This window comes from Macadamia integrifolia, chromosome 6 (assembly GCF_013358625.1).
Source record: "Macadamia integrifolia cultivar HAES 741 chromosome 6, SCU_Mint_v3, whole genome shotgun sequence".
Classification (NCBI taxonomy): Eukaryota; Viridiplantae; Streptophyta; class Magnoliopsida; order Proteales; family Proteaceae; genus Macadamia; species Macadamia integrifolia.
Window position 1 is genome coordinate 8,265,548 of NC_056562.1, and position 17,846 is coordinate 8,283,393.

General features: G+C 37.8%; 2 protein-coding genes across 3 annotated transcripts in view; one reads left to right on the plus strand and one right to left on the minus strand.

The window, feature by feature from the left end:
* The first annotated feature begins 5,109 nt into the window (after positions 1–5,109).
* LOC122081117 (benzyl alcohol O-benzoyltransferase) lies at positions 5,110–7,891 on the plus strand. The gene is made up of 2 exons (XM_042648094.1): positions 5,110–5,676; positions 6,731–7,891. Exons 1-2 carry the CDS (start codon positions 5,215–5,217, stop codon positions 7,667–7,669), a joined length of 1,401 nt encoding a protein of 466 aa, XP_042504028.1. The 5' UTR covers positions 5,110–5,214; the 3' UTR covers positions 7,670–7,891.
* A 5,853-nt stretch (positions 7,892–13,744) lies between these two features.
* Positions 13,745–17,846, minus strand: part of LOC122082311 (cell division control protein 2 homolog A) — a 20,863-nt gene continuing 16,761 nt past the window's right edge. For both annotated transcript variants that reach the window (XM_042649776.1, XM_042649774.1), the window contains 4 exons: positions 14,960–15,123; positions 14,784–14,871; positions 14,643–14,696; positions 13,745–14,163 (listed from right to left, as the gene is read on the minus strand). In XM_042649776.1, the coding sequence (XP_042505710.1) occupies positions 14,074–14,163; positions 14,643–14,696; positions 14,784–14,871; positions 14,960–15,123 (396 nt within the window). In that variant the 3' untranslated portion in view covers positions 13,745–14,073. The remainder of the gene's footprint in view (positions 14,164–14,642; positions 14,697–14,783; positions 14,872–14,959; positions 15,124–17,846) is intronic.

Here is a 17,846-nt window from a genome sequence, read left to right on the forward strand (position 1 = left end):
TAAGTGTATTCGAAGTAAACAATAAAGTATCATGGGAAACTAATTAAAGAAATGGTAGGGGTTGCCGCTTGGTTGTGCGGCACTCTGCAAATGCATGTATCATTTAGGGAGGCGAATAGGCATCCAAGCAGAGGGCAGGATGGTCTTTTCACCACCCCTCACATCTAGCATAGGGATGCACGTTCAGGTGGTTGGGATCTTTCTCCCTTAGAAACCCAAATTTAATCTCTCATCCTTCTGAAATCTCTCATCACTACTCTTCATAAATCTAGGGTGACAAAATGAGGTATCGGCCACCCCAAAAAGAATAACTACCTACTTAGAATAGCAACAAGGCCCATAGTGTGGTTGACATTGTTTCCCATGTAGATGAAGGTGGTGGATGTTGCGAGTGATAACAATGTTTGAAAAAAAAAAAAAAAGAGCCACCCAATACATGAGGCTCTCACTACCATAGAATCTTAGCTTTCCATGATAGACTATTCCCAAATTTACTTGTGATCACCAAATTGCAATAGCATAATTTAACAGTTGCACTACATGCTCGCCCACTGTTACTAATGTTTAATTGTTATATACTATATAAGTTTGTCTTTTTCCTATGTTATTTCCTTCGTTGGGTTAGGTGAGTCAATTGATGAGATAAGTTGTTCTCTCTTTCATTGCAACGAGATTCAAAAGAAATGAATTTGGTGGTTGCTTGTTTATTTTAGTAGCAGTTGGTGGTTGCTCATAATAAAAATTGAGAGCGAGAGAGAGAGAGAGAGAGAGAGAGAGAGAGAGAGAGAGAGAGAGAGAGAGAGAGAGAACTGGGGCTACTGAAGTTTCGAAGAGATTAGCCAAATTTGTTCAATGAAAATTAAGGTTCTAAAACTAGGAATCGATCATGAACGATAACATTTTTTATATCAATCCGGATTAACCTAGACCAGATTGTTAGTTTGAAATAATGTTAGGACTAGAGTAGATTTTGTGGACATGACATTTTTATAAGGATCTATAGATGCATCTATCACAAAGCAAGTCAAATGAAAATTGAAATTTTGTGAAGAGATAGATCTCAAAGTCCCTTGCTTACATGTTAATATATACATTGTACTAACATGATGACTTGTATTCTAATATGCCAATCCTACGGTGTTCATTGGTTAGTAGGTCACACTCTTATCTAAGATTAAGCCTCGACCATCATTAGTGTAAATCAGGTTGCACTAGTTTGTGATACAAATAAAGAACTATTGTATAACACATCTTCTCTTGGAAGGTTCATGCAAGGGGACAGGTACTTACTTTGATATTTCTTTTTCTCTAAATGACCACATAAAAGTTATATAAAAAAGAGAAAAAAAAAAGTTAAAAGGGAATTTGTAATAGCAGTCTTTATTCTCTTCCATACGACCAAGACCTCTGTACTCTAATTAGATGTTGCTTGGAAAAAGCAAAGAAAGACCAAGGAAAGCAAAGTATGAAAACACACCAAGGAAATCAAAGTATGAAAACACACAATCTCTCTCTCTCTCTCTCTCTCTCTCTCTCTCTCTCTCCATCCAGTGAGACAAGTCCACTTTTAAAAGTGAGCCAACGGCTTTAAGCCGTAGTTACGAATGAAGCTAAGGCTTCCTATCCTCCAAGGAATTGGTAGTTGAGGACCATTGACTCGGGCGTATGAGAAGAGATTTAATTTATAAAAAAAGCCTCCAACGGTTGAGGATAGAAAGGAAGATGACTTCTTTGGCTGTGTTTGTGGTGGGTGGGGGTAGGGGCTGGGGGTGAAACGAACGATAACTTAAAAGAGATATTTAAGGCTGTCACTATATATTTTTCTTTTATTTGGGTGTAAAAAGCCTTCAAGCGGGAGAGGAAAGAAAAAAAAGCCCTAAGGGGTAGAAAACGTTTTTTGAGTGGGGGTGCGGCAGAAACGAACGATAACTTAAAGAGATATTTAAGGTTGTCACTATATATTTTTCTTTTCTTTGGATGTAAAAAGCCTTCAAAAGGAGAGGAAAGAAAAAAAAGCCCTAAGGGGTAGAAACCGCAGAATAATATTCAATAAATCATCGGATAACGAGGATACCCAATTTTCAAGGTACTAGGGTGTTTTTTCACAGCCCCTTAAAACTAAGGGTTATATCTAGGCATCGAGAATACTATGCACGTAGTGTTCTTTCCTCTCATAAAGAAATAAGGGGTATGAATTATATAGTTAAAATTTTATATTAAGAAAAAAAGTTTACAAAAAGAAGTAGTATTTACATTCCACTACGCTCAAACACAGTAAAGAGTAAAAAGACTATGTTGTCGTATCCCACCATGCATTAAAGATGCTTTTATACATTCTCTCATTGGCTTATGTGTTGAGCAGCACATTCTTTTTCCCAAAACAGTTATACCATTTTTTTTTTTAGGTGCAAATATACTAAATACCGAAACCATGAAATATAAGAAAGAGATGAACCTTTTTTTTTTTTTTTGCGAAATAAAGGGATAAGCCAATTAAGATTTTAAAATTATTAAATTTGACCCTTACTTGAAGCTGGAGCCTGGCCCGGCCTGGCAAATTGGCCGTTCCATATATGTGGGGTCCAAATAGTCGATACATGTTCAAAGCTATCCGATCATACCAGAGTTGATGATTAGATTTGACTTTCGATCCCAAACGGTTCCGAAGAAGGCAATACAAGCCATAATGAGACAATAAATGAGGCCCCACTAAGATAAATTACAAGCCGGAATGGGCCTGGTATTCACACTTACCAAAAAATTTATTTAATGCACATGCAACCCTAAACTATTTCTTATCTGATAAGAAACCCAAACGAATGGCCATGTATTTGGTAATTTTTACTGTTTGAGGAATAGTTTTACAGTTTTACAGTTTAACAGGGTAAAAGGGTTCAAGAAAGGAATGTGAAGTGACCATTTCCTTCAAGCAAGCAACGACTTAAGAGTGAGTAGTGGAAAACTGATACTGATCCAACCGATGTCTGTCACCACTAACTTTGAATGGCCATACTGTCTGTCCTTCAACTCATATCACGTTGCACTGCTTCAGGGCATTAAATTTCCTCTCGTAATAATGGAGGCACCAAACTTTGGGGGAAGGGATAAGGTAAAATAAGAATCCAGATCCTGACCAGCCCTCCTGTCCTTGTAACTTGTATCTGACAGTTGGGAGAAATCTATATACCCATTAGATTAGATGAAAGGCTGAAGAGGATTCATGTATGTTCATTGAGGAATCAATTGATAAGAATTTTTGATTAATGAATGTTTGTTTGTTTGGTTTTTCAACTAGAACCATAACTTAAAGAGATATTTAAGGTAGTCACTATATTTTTCATTTTTGGGTGCAAGAAACTTTCAAGGACGAGGGAAAAAAAAAAACCCAAGGGACAAAAATCGTAGAATAATATTTAATAAATCATCAGGTAATGAAGATATCGAATTTTCAAGGTGCAAGGGTGTTTTTTCACAGCCCCTTGAAAATAAGGGCTATATCTTGGCATCGAGACAATAGGCACGTAGCATTCTTTCTCCCTGTACAGGAATAAGGGGTGTGAATTATACTTACATTCCATCATGCATTGATGGGATGGATTCATGTATGTTTATTAAGGAATCGATCGATAAGAATTTTTGATTAATGAATGTTTGTTTGGTTTTTCACCCAAACAATTAAATCAATGCATTTTTTATTTTATATTTTGTGGAGAAGTTATACAATTATCTCACCCGTTTATTCTACTCCGCTATATTACGGCAAACATATAGGGGCTTCAAGAAAACTCACGACACGTGATTTTTTTTTCCCCTTGACATGTGAACGGGAGAGACCTAACCCAAGGGGGTATCGCAGTTGGTGAGCAACGAACTTGGTACTAGCCGTAAACTTGAACATCCTAAGTTTGACTCCCACTAGACACACCTTGGACCACTCACACGGGGTGTTTAGTGCTCTTCATTGCTTTTCAATGAAAGTTGATGGTTCTCATTCAACCTCGGTATGACCTAATTCATGCGGTTGTGGGATTAGTATAGACCCACGGGACTAGTCAAGCCGAAAGCTTGGATACCCGACATTAGCAAGGAATAGAAGACTAAATTTACTTTTTCCGACAATTAGTTGCAGATTTTTATTCCATAGTCTTCTAAGGAATAGAAGACTAAATTTCCACACACCATCAGGGACACTCGGGGTATTGGAGATAAAATCTCAACCAAGATTTTATAATTTTTGAGGTATTCTTTATCGATTTGCTTGGATGTATAAATAAGATCTAATTAGCTGTAGATAAACTTTCTTAATTAGAATTATTTAATTTTTTCAAATAGATAATATTGCCTTGGTTTTTTGTTATTTGTATTCTTTTGATTTGTATAATTTACAAATAATTTGAATATCTTCTTAACAATGAGAGGTAGTGTAAGATCATTGTTGGATCGTTCGATAAGATTCACTATGGCATATGGATTCAAGGGATGATATCGGTATCAATCAGTTTTATCCCTCCTTTTTTTAAAAAGTACTATTTTTTATTATTTTACCCTTGAAACGATACGAATAATCAATTCAAATCAGTCAAAGATTGGAAATCGGTCTCAACTGATATCAATCCGATATGATCTGATACTAGACCGATACTTGAAACCATGCTATGCCATCAAAGGGAAACTTTGTCCAAATGGAAATATTTTTTTTTCCTCTTCTTTTCTGAAGCCAATATAGAAGAGAATCAGCTAATTTAGAGCCTCAGCAACCCTCTTAAGTCTCAGCTCAGAAGTCGTACTGGTCAAGTCTGTTTATATTTCACACAGGCGAGGTATAGTTCACACTTCACCCCTAAAACATTTTGTAAGAAAATTAATTTTAAAATGAAAAAAATAAGTCAAAGTCTTCTGAAGTCAATTTCAAAAAATAAGATCAAAACAAACGTAAATCTCGTCGTAACCCCCAAGAAGTTTGCAATGTGATTTCTTAATCTTTTTCTTTATTCGGACCAGAAGATTGTACAAAGTCCGACCCGCCGGTCCCACCGGGTCCCCATCGGGTCATGTTCTCACTTCCCACCACTATATATAGTTTCTCCTTACCACCATAATAGAGATGCAGACCAGACCAAGCAAAGTATCTCTCTCATCCATATTGTTCTCAATTCTCACTCTTCTTCACTACCTTTCCAATCTCCGGCAACAGAAATCCATTTCTCCGGTAACATGAGTTCCTCTTCTTCTTCATCTTCATTAACCTCCTTAAAGTTCACGGTTAAAAGGCGTGAACCTGAGCTGGTTTCACCGGCTAGACCTACACCCCATGAATTCAAGTATCTATCAGACATTGATGACCAAGAGGGTCTACGTTTCCAAATTCCGGTGATACAGTTTTACCGTAATGAGCTGGCAATGAAAGGACAAGATCCGGTGAAGGTTATAAGGAAGGCAATAGCAGAAACTCTAGTATTTTACTACCCATTTGCTGGTAGACTCAGGGAAGGGTCTGGCCGGAAGCTGATGGTGGAGTGCACCGGCGAAGGTGTTGTTTTTATCGAGGCCGACGCCGATGTTAGGCTGGAGGAGTTCGGTGATGCACTTCAACCACCATTCCCTTGCTTGGAGGAGCTCCTTTACGACGTTCCTGGATCGGGTGGTGTTCTTGGTTGCCCTCTGCTACTCATTCAGGTAAATTAATTAACTCTCATTCTACATAAAATAAAATAAAATAAAATAATCCTGAAAAAAGTTAGCAATTCATAGATCTAGTATTCTATTCTCCTCCCACCTATGAGACCTATGTCTCAATCCCATGGTTTTAGGAATGGGATCGCATCGGTCTGAATTGGTTGAATCAAATCGGTTTTTGTCTTCACTGATCTTGATTCTTTATCGATATCATATTGGTGGATCCATATGGATAAAGGATAAAGCAGCAAAAATATGGTTTTTAAGTTAAACCAAGGGCTTTTTCCCTTTGATTTGGGCTGATTTAGATTAAAAAAAAAAAAAAAATTGGAATCAAACTCGATCGATCTTAATCCTGATTCCATCTTTTCAAATCTTGTCCAGGTCTAATTCATCGTAAACGTAAATGAAATCAAAAGTATGATTACACTCGCCGATATTTTGATTTTAGATATTTTTGTTAACACAAATGTTGGGTGAATAATTTTACAAATTCAAATCTGATTTTATGTATTTTTCTTAAGGGAAAAGGCATCAGACCGTATATTAACACCCACGGTGTTTACCTCTTTCTTTCCCTTTTTTGAGATGACCCTCATGCCTTTTTTGAATGATTCCCCATCATGTGTCTCCATTGGCATTGACTGCACTTCCACGGCATACTTATTCCTCTTAAAAATTTTAATTAAATAATTTTATCAAAAATAAATAAATAAATAAATGAATTCCCTTTATTTAAGGGCAAACAATAACAACAACAGTAATCATAACTTTATCCCAACAACCATAACCTTATTTAATGATAAATATTCATTATTGTACTTCTACTCACTTTAATGTTAATGAGTGGTAGTCATTAAACCACTAATCACTCATCACTCATCACTCATCACAGCTTGCTTTTTCCTATTCAAACGCTCGAGAAAACCTATCTTGGCCACTGGCTAAAACAGTGCATCATTACTGTAGTAACTAAGTGCCCCACAATAGTTTCTTAGGGACCCATGTTGTTATAATCTAATGGTTCAAACATCTTTGATCGATTTTGACGCAGGTGACCCGTCTGATGTGCGGTGGCTTCATTTTCGCCCTCCGTTTGAATCACACCATGAGCGACGCAGCCGGTTTGGTTCAGTTCATGTCTGCCGTGGGTGAAATAGCACGTGGCGTACGTGTCCCCTCCGTACCACCCGTGTGGGAGAGGGAACTCCTAAGTGCAAGAGATGCACCACGTGTCACATTCTTGCACCGCGAGTACGATGAGGTGCCCGATACTAAGGGCACACTCATCCCTCTTGATGACATGGCCCACCGATCTTTCTTCTTCGGTCCCGCTGAGGTGGCTGCCTTACGTAAGCACGTGCCTCCCCACCTCCAGTCGTGTTCCACATTTGAGGTGCTGACGGCGTGTCTTTGGAGATGCCGCACCATCGCTATCCAACCTGACCCGGAAGAGGATGTGCGTGTGATATGTATAGTCAACGCACGTGCCAAGTTTGAACCGCCGTTGCCGGCCGGTTACTATGGCAATGCATTTGCTTTTCCGGTGGCGATATCGCCGGCGGCGAAACTGTGTTATAATCCATTAGGATATGCGTTGGATCTGGTGAAGAAAGCGAAAGCGGAAGTGACAGATGAATACATGAGATCTTTGGCGGATCTGATGGTGATGAAGGGAAGACCCCACTTTGCTGTGGTAAGGGCCTATCTGGTTTCGGATCTGGTACATGCCGGGTTTGGAGAAGTGGATTTCGGTTGGGGAAATGCAGTATATGGTGGGGCAGCAAAGGGTGGTGTAGGGGCAATTCCTGGGGTGGCTAGCTTCTACATACCGTTCAGGAACCATAAAGGAGAGGATGGGATTGTGGTGCCGGTTTGCTTACCTGGGCCGGCAATGGAGAGGTTTGTGATGGAGATCGAAAGCATGATTAGGGAGCCTCCCATGGATCGGAGTCAGAATACTAAGGCCACCTTCATCGTATCTGCTTTGTAAATTAATGTTCTAAATCTCCAAAGATGTGGCACAGCTAGGGCTTTTCTTCCTTTTCCTTTTTTCTTTTTCTGTTTTGGATAGCCATGTATATAATTTGGTGTGATGATCATGATGACGATGGAAAGTTGAGAGGGTTTTTTTTTTCAATTGTCACCTTAGCTGCTTGTGGAATTTTGGATGTTATTATATCTCTCCGAGTGAAATAAATTTGTCTTAAAACAAGGTTGTGTTTCTCGGTAGTGATCTTAGCCCCCAAGTGGAAGGCCCCATACATTAAGACCAATAAGTAATAGTTGGGTGTGTCAACTTAAACTCTCAACCAATCAACTTGAGCAATGATGAGAAATGGACTTCCCTCCACTGGAGCACTAACCCAGTTGGCTCTTGTCTCTTGTCGTCAGCATGCCACCATTATATGAGTTACTTGGGTGCAGTGATGTTGTAGACTTTTACCTTTCTTTTACCTTTCAATGGTTTTTTTTTCCTCTGATAAATAATAACTTTTGATAGCGACATAATGAAAATTCATATTCAAATTAATTGAGAAATTGCCGTAGAAGTTAGAACTTTGTGAAACTCGAAAGTCGAAACCATGAAGCAATAAAATCTCCCTAGAAAATTAATGGAGAGATTGATATGATGGGAAAATTTTATGAAACCATAAGACCATCAACTGAAAACCATAAACCATTGCCATAGAAACTAGAATCCTAAGACACCTTCTGACTAGTAAGACACCATATGAACGCTTAAGCAACTATATCATCAGGAATTCATTTATTCATATCGACCCTTACTTAGCCATTGCAATTTCCAAAATATGTTCTTAGGCAGGCTAGCTTGAGCTTACCTTTTTCTTTTTTTTTTAGGTACAACATAAAAAGGGAAGGGGAGGGAAGGGGAGGAGGAGGAGGGGGGAAGGTAATAGCCAGGAGACTCAAACAGTTTGAGACCTCCTGGTGAGTGTCGATTTATCACAACACCACCTCACCAATTGCGTTAGGTAGTTGTTAAACTGCTACATTATTCATTGTTTGGGTTAGGGTTGAGGTACTTAATGGCCCACCTAGAAAAGAGTCTAAACCCATTCGAAGCTGACTATAGCTCAGGCCAATTCAACTTCTTAGATCAAACACCAAGAAATACGAAAATAAATAGACAAAAGATCCGCACGACACAGAGATTTAACGTGGTTTACACACCAGTGTGGTGTGCTTTATCCTCTGGAGAAGAAGAAGATGTTTCAATATGCAAAAGAGAGATTATACCCAAGCAGTGGTGAGAAAACTCGCCCTAAAACCCTAGCTTGAAAACCCCCTTAAAATACAATGACTTGCTCAACAAGACAATAGTACATTATATACTCCAAATCGCTGGTTGACCCATCGGTCGCAGTTGATTCAGTCGAATCATACCCCTCTACTTCCATCAGAGATCTCAGAAAACTTTCCATTCGGATCGCCACCAAAATATGTTGAAGCGAGTCAATCTTCAAAATGGGTAAAGAATTTGAGACAAACTTAACAAATCTCCACCTTGGCTTGAATTCTTCTCCAACAAACAAACAAATAGCTAAAATCTTTATCTTCTCCAATAGCCCTCCAAAGGGCTAAACTCAAACAAGAAAAACACCAAATAAGTTCCAACAATGCTCGAACTTACTAACACACAAAGGCTTAGTCAACATATCAGTTGGAATGTCTTTAGTGCCAATCTTCAACACTTGAATATTACCTTAAACAATTATCTCTTTGATGAAATGATACTGAACATCAGTTTTTCGTCCTCTCATTATACATCGGATCTTTAGTCAAGTGAATAGCACTCTGGCTATCACAATGGACAATAGTCACCCCATGATCCATGCTGAGTTCTCCTAACAAACCTCTAAGCTAAATAACTTCTGTAATTGTCTCAGTCACTGTCATATACACTGCTTCAGTTGTAGATAATGCAACTGTAGCCTGTAAAGTAGCTTTTCAACTAACTGTACTTCCTCCAAGAGTAAATACATAGCCTATGAGTGATCTCCTCTTGTCAAGATCAGTTGCATAATCTAAATCCACATAGTCAGATAAACTATCACTATTCCTCCCAAACTCCAAACAAACATTAGAGGTCCCTTTCAAGTACCTAAGTATCCACTTCACTGCTTCCCAATGAGCTTTACCTGGACATGATAAATATCTGCTCACCACACTGATAATTTGTAAAATGTTAACACGAGTGCAAACCATAGCATACATAACAGAGCTAACTGCATTAGAATATGGAACACATGACATGTACTCCACTCTTCATCTATCTAAGGTAATAGAGCAGTTGAAAGTCTAAAATGAGATGCAAGAGGAGTACTTATAGGTTTGGCATCTTTCACGCCAAAACGATTCAATACCTTCTCATTGTACTTCTGTTGATATAGCCACAACTTCCCTATTTTTCTATCCCTCTTGATCTCCATACCAAGGATCTTTCTTGTTGCCCCCAAATCTTTCACCTAAAATTCAGAACTTAATTGTTCTTTCAACCTATTGACCTCATTCCTGTCTTTTGCTGCAATCAATATATCATCAACATAAAACATCAAATATATGATTGACCCATCAGAGAACTTTCTGAAATAATACAACAATCATATTGATACTTGCAGTATCCAAAACTAGCCATAACCGAATCAAACTTTTTATACCACTGTCTAGGAGACTGTTTCAAATCATATAGGGACTTCTTCAATAAGCATACATGGTCCTCCTTATCTTCAATAACAAACCCTTCAGGTTGATGCATATAAATATGTTCTTTTAGTTCACCATGCAAGAATGTTGTTTTCACATCAAATTGCTCAAACTCCAAATCATACATAACAACTACAACAAGTAGGATATGAATAGAACTATGCTTAACAACAGGTGAGAAAATATCAATAAAATCAATTCCTTGTACCTGACTATAGCCCTTTGTAACCAAACATGCCTTGTACCTAGCATCTTCAACACCTGAGGTAGATTCCTTCTTCTTGAAGACCCATTTGCAACCAATAATTTTTTTTCCTGTTCTTGGCTTGACAAGCTCCCAAGTCTGATTTTTATGAAGAGATTCCATCTCCTCATTCATGTCAACCAATCATTTTGTAAAATCAACTGAAGTAACAGTTTCAGAATATGTTGCAGGCTCACAATTTTCAATTGTATCTGCAACAGACAATGTATAAGCAATAAATTCAACATGTCCATACTTTTGTGGTTGTCTAATATTCCTCCTTGGTCTATCATTAGCAATGTTATACCTCTCTTCTTGATTCTCTTGAGCATCATCTCCTTCAGTAAAAGTAGGCAGCTGGACTGAAGTTGATTGTGCTTTATTTAAAGATGAACCACCAATTTCAAACTCCACCTTCTCTCTAGATTTTTCTTAACCTTCATCACAATGAACATAAGCTTCTTTCCTAAGATGCAACATAGTAGATTTATCAAAAGTAACATCTCTGCTATTAAGATATTTTAGAGACTTTGGATCAGGACACCACAACTTATATCCTCACTCCAGATCCATGTCCAGAAAAAATGTATTTTTTGGCCCTAGGTTCCAACTTCCCTTCATTCACATGTGCATAAACAGGATATCCAAATACTTTTAAATTAGAGTAGTCTGTAGGCTTACCTGACCAAATTTCCTCTGGAGTCTTGCACTCAATAGTTGTGCAAGGAGATCAATTTACCAATAAGGTTGCTATGTTAATTGCTTCTGCCCAAAATTCCTTGCCCAATCCTACATTTGCTTTTTCTAACAATGTTCTATTCATACGCTCTGTCACTCGATTCTGCTGGAGTGTTTTAACAACTATATGATGTTTTGCAATACTTCCATTGTTGCAGAACTTATTAAAGTCACATTCGCAGAACTCATTAAAGTCACTTTTACAGAACTCTAGGCCATTATCAGTTCTTAACCTTTTAATTTGTTTCCATGTCTGCTTCTCAAGCAAATTCTTTCACTGTTTGAAAGTGACAAATACTTCATTTTTGTGCTTCAACAAATAGACTCAAACTTTCCTAGAGGAATTATCAATGAAAGTAAGCAAGTACCTTACACCAGGCCCCTTTGAAGCAACCCTGGAGGGCCCCCATAGGTTTGAATGAATGTAGTTCAAAGTTCCCTTGGTCTTGTAAATAGCAGTACTGAAACTGACTCCTTTTGCTTCCCAAACACACAATGCTTACAGAATTTCATTGCTCTTGTACTTTGATCACACAACAAACCCCTTTTACTTAATGATGCAATTTCTCTTTCACTCATATGGCCTAACCTCATGTGCTATAAATTTGTGACATTTGATTTAGACATAGATGATGAAGCTGCTGCAACAGACCCAGTGATTGTAGTACCCTACAACACATATAAACTGTCAACTTTGATTCCTTTCATCAATAAAAAAACACCTTTGCTGATCTTCATGACTCCACCTTCAGCTGTATACTTGCACCCATTTGAATAAAAAATGCTTAAACTGATGAGATTCTTCTTTAAATCAGAGACATGCTTGACATTAGACTGCTAATGTCTTATGACAGGTGTTAATGTTATACTGGACACACTTTCTTCGTTTTCTCAAATAAGGTTTTCTTCAAACACTGCTATGTAAGAACAACTATCATTCAAACCTACCATAGATTAAAACTGATGTTGCCGTTGAATTTATCAATATCGTATTTTGTTGAAGCCATGGATCGAAGTAACCCAAAGCTCTAATACTAGTTTATTAGATCAAACACCAAGAAATACAAAAATAAATAGACAAAAGATCTGCACGACATAGGGATTTAATAAGGTTCACACACTGGTGTGGTGTGCTACATCCTCAGGTGAAGAAGAAAATGTTTTACTATGCAGAAAATAGATTACACCTAAGCAGGGGGAGAAAACTCGCCTTGAAACCCTAGCTCAAAAACCCCCTCAAAATATGATGACTTGCTCAATAAGACAACAATACATTATATACTCTAAGTCGCGGGTCGACCCATCGGGTCGGGGTCGATCCGGCTGAACCATACCCCTCTGCTTCCATTACATATCTCAGAAAGCTTTCCATTCGGGTAACCACCAAAATATGTTGGAACGGGTCAATATTCAAAACGGGTCAAGAATTCGAAACAAATTTAATACAACCCAGTCGAACTCACCCAATCTGAGTACTCGTAGACATTTGGTCACAAAATATTCAACTAACAAGGGTTGAAAACCATGGTCTTACCAAAATATAAACCATTAAAGGTTGCTTTGTCTATCTTGTTTACAGACAAGGGGGTGGGGGGCACTAGGAAACTTTCTAGAGGGGCGAAGTTGAGCCCCTAACATATCATAGTTTCAATTGCTTCATTCCATTTGTTATTCTCCACACTTTCAGACATCGCAATGAATTCTATTTGTTGGGAGTGAAGCAGTGAGATGTTCGTCTTGCTTCATCAACATGCTTCCTAAATGCCCACCCCCTCCCAAAAAGGTGTAAATTACACCAAGGGTCAGGAAACCATGATCATGATACTCCCGTCTCAAATTTTGGGGCCTTTTAATGTTTGCAAAAAATAAAATTGGGACCCTTTGCTAGACAAAACTGAAGTTCCTTGAATATGACTATATTGCAGAACAAGAATAACCTTATAAAACCCTTGGTTAATGTATTGGTTTCTACAAAGACTCATGATCATTATATTTAACCAAGGGCTTGACGAGTTGGTCTAGTGGGGAACAAGGTGTTTCCTCCTCTACGGAGTTTTTTATCTCATTTTGGACCAAGCATACGCTCTGAGATCCAAAACCATCAAAGAGGTTTATACTCACTAACAAATTATTTTGTTGCGCTGTCTCTTTCTTTTTACTTTCATTTCTCCTATTTTGTTTTGATCTCAAATTTCACGATTTTGTTTTGCAGGGATCCATGTAGCCAACCCATTAAGTTAGGATAAAGCCGAGTTTGTTGCTTTAACAAATTGCACCATGGGTACACTAGCATAACCTAGTGGGACCAAATATGATCCTCCATTCTATCCAATCACTCAACAGTGTGCAAGAACATCGTTTTACCTTTTGGGATGTCACAGGACCATTGTATTTGAATCTAAAATAAGAGGCAGAATTGCTATTACATAACATATAGACAGAATTTTAAGAAGCATGCACAGGATCTGCATACATTGACTTCGTTTCCTTTCAAAACATGCCAAAAGCTGCAAGAATAACTACTGTATGAAATTACAGCAGTAAAACCCTACTTCAATTTGATCTGAATCAATATTAAGGGTGAGAATACAATGAAAGAAAGCACACATGTAAAACACAATCAAATCCAATATAATTTTCCCTCTTCTGTTGACAAATCGATATGCTGAGGAAGACGGGAATGGAGGTCAAGGTACAACCCCAAGATCCTTGAAATATTCATGCTCAAGAGCATTCCGTGCTGTAATTCTTTTACTGGGGTCCAAGCAAAGCATTTTCTGTACAATTATATGATGTGTATAAGTGATAGGAAGCAAAAATATGAAGCGAAATGTCAACACATCTTTTCTTTTTGTCTATTTGTTATGTACTTCAGGATCAATTCTGAAACATCATTTCACGGTTTTAGGGAATCTAACTAGCAACCTAGATTATCTAGGTTGCTACCTTAAAAGCTCAAAAGAAACGCCAGCAAATAACACCATCTGGATATTTTTTAAGAGAATAACCGTTAACATTTCACCAACTGGTTGGTGGATTTTACACCACCTCAGAAAGGGGAGAGTAACAACACTATTGTCCAGAAAATCCTCTTCCTAATGGTTTAAAATTCTGGATAAAAAGTTTTATGCATCCAAATTTTTTGTTATAAATGTATGCTTCAGTCTTCATTCATCATTCTACCAGTGCGTGCCTAACGTCAACTCGTCCAACCAATGTCGTTTCTATAAATAAATAACTAAATATCCAAACTTACTGAAAGTATGTCTAATCCAGCTGGTTCCATATCAGGTACCACAGTTGCCAGGTCCTGCATATCAGAGGCATGCTTTTTTAAATCTCTTAATATATTTTCAGGAATTTATGGCATAAAGACCCACATGAAAAGCAGAATCACCTTAGGAGGCCACTTGGGAAAGGCAGTTTTGAAATCAGGTAATGAAGTCACCCCAGGCCAAGTTTCTTCATTCGGAGTACCCAAAAGTCTTCATGGAGGAAAACACGTGTGAATGGAAAACACAAGAAAGATATACACAGAAGAAGGGTGTAACTTTAAGTAAGCAGCAGTGACACCTGAAAATTTTGAACAGTTCATCAATCTCAGAGTCCCCAGGGAACAAAGGTCGCTGGTTCACCATCTCAGCAAATATACAACCCACTGACCATACATCAACTGGGGTGGAGTAATGGCGGGATCCAAGGAGGATTTCTGGTGCCCTGTACCATAGTGTCACCACCTGGATGGGAGATTAATAAGGAATGGAAACAAGGACCAAATGATTAGCAACAGGGCCTCTTCTGCATTGAGATGGATAAAGATAGTGCAAATTTTGTTAGCATCGACTCCATGATTTATGCAATAGAAGTTCTAAATATCATAAATTGTTTGTCATAGGTTTAACATTGGGAGCCAATGTAACAAATAAAACACACATTTGTAACACCAAAATGTACAGTTGCAAATTGCAATTGCTTTAGAAAATTAAAAAGCTCATAAAAGAGCTAGTCCTGACTATAGCTAGTTCTAAGTTTCTTTGCAAGTGCTTTAAAGAAATTTTCACACATCAGCACAAAGATACATATACGGATATACCCACCCATGCACGTACCTATACATCAAACTGATCTTTCATACAATCAGCTTGGATAATCAATAAAATAAAAATAACACCTAGTAGTAAGAGGTTCGCTGGAAAGTAGGTTTTGAGTTCGGGTTCGACTCAGATTGAGCAAGTTAGGCATAAAAAATTGGCAGCACAGGGATTTCTATGGAAAATAAGCTAATTGGCAGGTGCTGTAGCCTGTAGCTGGATGGAAAAAGAATTGCAAGGGAATTTTCAACCCTTGGCTAAGCTGGTTGTATGGAGTTTTAACTAGTGGTTGTTTTATTATTATATATATTTTTTTGGGGGGGGGGGTGTGGAGAGGGGAAGGGTCAAGAGGTGGTCACGAGTTAAGTATTCCTGTTGTAATAAAAGGAGTAATGTAAAATACGAAAGAAAAAGCAGAAAAGCTCTAGGAATCCACCTTCACCATGAATCCACAGGCTGACGCCTTCAATGCAAATTTCTATTTCATTCAATTGTACCACATCAACTCCAGGAATCCACCTTCACCATGAATCCACAGGCTAACGCCTTCAATGCAAATTTCTATTTCATTCAATTGTACCACATCAACTCCAGCCAGAGTTGGAAAGTTTCCTATTAATGCCAGCCTGAGCTGCCTCCAAACCTACTAGCCCTGAACTTTTTAAAACTGAAGGAAAAAAGCATATTAATTTCCTGTTTAGATTACAATATTGCCACTTTAATAAATAGTAAATTTAATGGTCAAAAAGGCTGTCAAAAACTACATTCATAAACAGAGATATTCTCTCGAAGTGGTGGAGAAAGTTCAGATCCATTTCAAGTGAACTGTAAGACGAAAAAGGGGAAGTTTGAAGAGTTTTGAACGCAGGCCTGGTCTGTGTCAGATTCTCACACACACACCCACATCCTGGTAACATAGCCAGGCACTTAAGTATTGTTCCTCTTTTGAGATTTAAACAAAAAATGAGAAAGGGGATGGAGGGAGAAGGAGATCACTTGTGGAAAAAGAGAAAAATACTTAGGTGTCACATTGACCGAAAACATACTTACGAGTCAAACCATAGTTATTAAGGCGTCGCTGCAAATGAGGTTTGGTGGGGCTAAGGCGAGCACAGGCCTCTGTGCATACCTGTAATGTGATTGCCTTAGTGACTAAGGCGACGCATTATGCTGCTATTGCATATGCGGTTGCCTTATGAGCAAATTTTATTACTTTTTTTCATTTACATGTTTTATTTAAGATTCCATTTACTTGTTTATTATTGGTAGTGTACATTAGTTTTGTACATGCTGCAACACAGGATCAAAGGCTTGAGAGTTTAGATAACAAAAAAAAAATGTGATTCTGAAAAAGCAAAACCCTCCCTCACAAAGTGATGTAAGTCATGAAACCCTAGACTGAACATCACAGCTACCATCCTCCACCGATTTCAGCAACAACGAGTCGGCAGTTGTTCCTCCTACCTCCGGTGACTATCCTCCATCATTTGCAGCTCCCACAAGGCCACAAGGTATGAGATTTATTATTTCTATTTTTTTTTTTCTACTTCTTCTTTTGGTTCTCTGTTTTTTTCTGCTCTTTATTTCTTCTCCTTTTGGTTCTCTTCTCTGTTTTCTTTTTTTCCTTTACTTCTATTTCTTCTTCTGGTTCTCCTTTACTTCTTCTCCTTTCGGTTCCCTCTCTCTCTCTCTCCCAATATTTCTTCTTCTTGACAAACTGTGTCTGAAATCTGAATTGAAACATAATATTTGACTAGTTTGTCTGAAATCTGAATTGAAACATAATATTTGACCTATGACCTTGGTATCAATATCATACTTGTCTAAGACTCTAGAGGGGTTGAGAAATTTCAATGAGTGAACTCATATACGAGAGAGAGAGAGAGAGAGAGAGAGAGAGAGAGAGAGAGAGAGAGAGAGAGACTGAAGAATTTTGGTCACAGACCAACTAGGCAAACTGGATAAAGAATGAGCTTCCCATCTGAGGTCCCCATCTACCTATTCAAACTTGCATTGCTGAAATGACAAAGCAGCTTCCTAATGTGAAGCATCATGGGAGAAATCCAAAACCATGTTGTAGAGAGTGACTTTGTATAAGACCCACTCATTATGGCATCATAGAGATAAGTATAATAAATACTTGTATATTTTAATAGTATTTTTTTCATTATCTTTATAATTTTGTTTCATAATTATATATTTATAGATGTACTTAGTTTATTCACTTTGTTGATTTTTTTTTAATGAATCTCTTGCAATTGTATGAACCTTTAATCTTTATTTAGCATATAAGCAGTATTAAATAATTTTAATACGCTATTTGAGCCAAATAGAATGCCTTACATTAAATAAATAAATAAAAAAACACT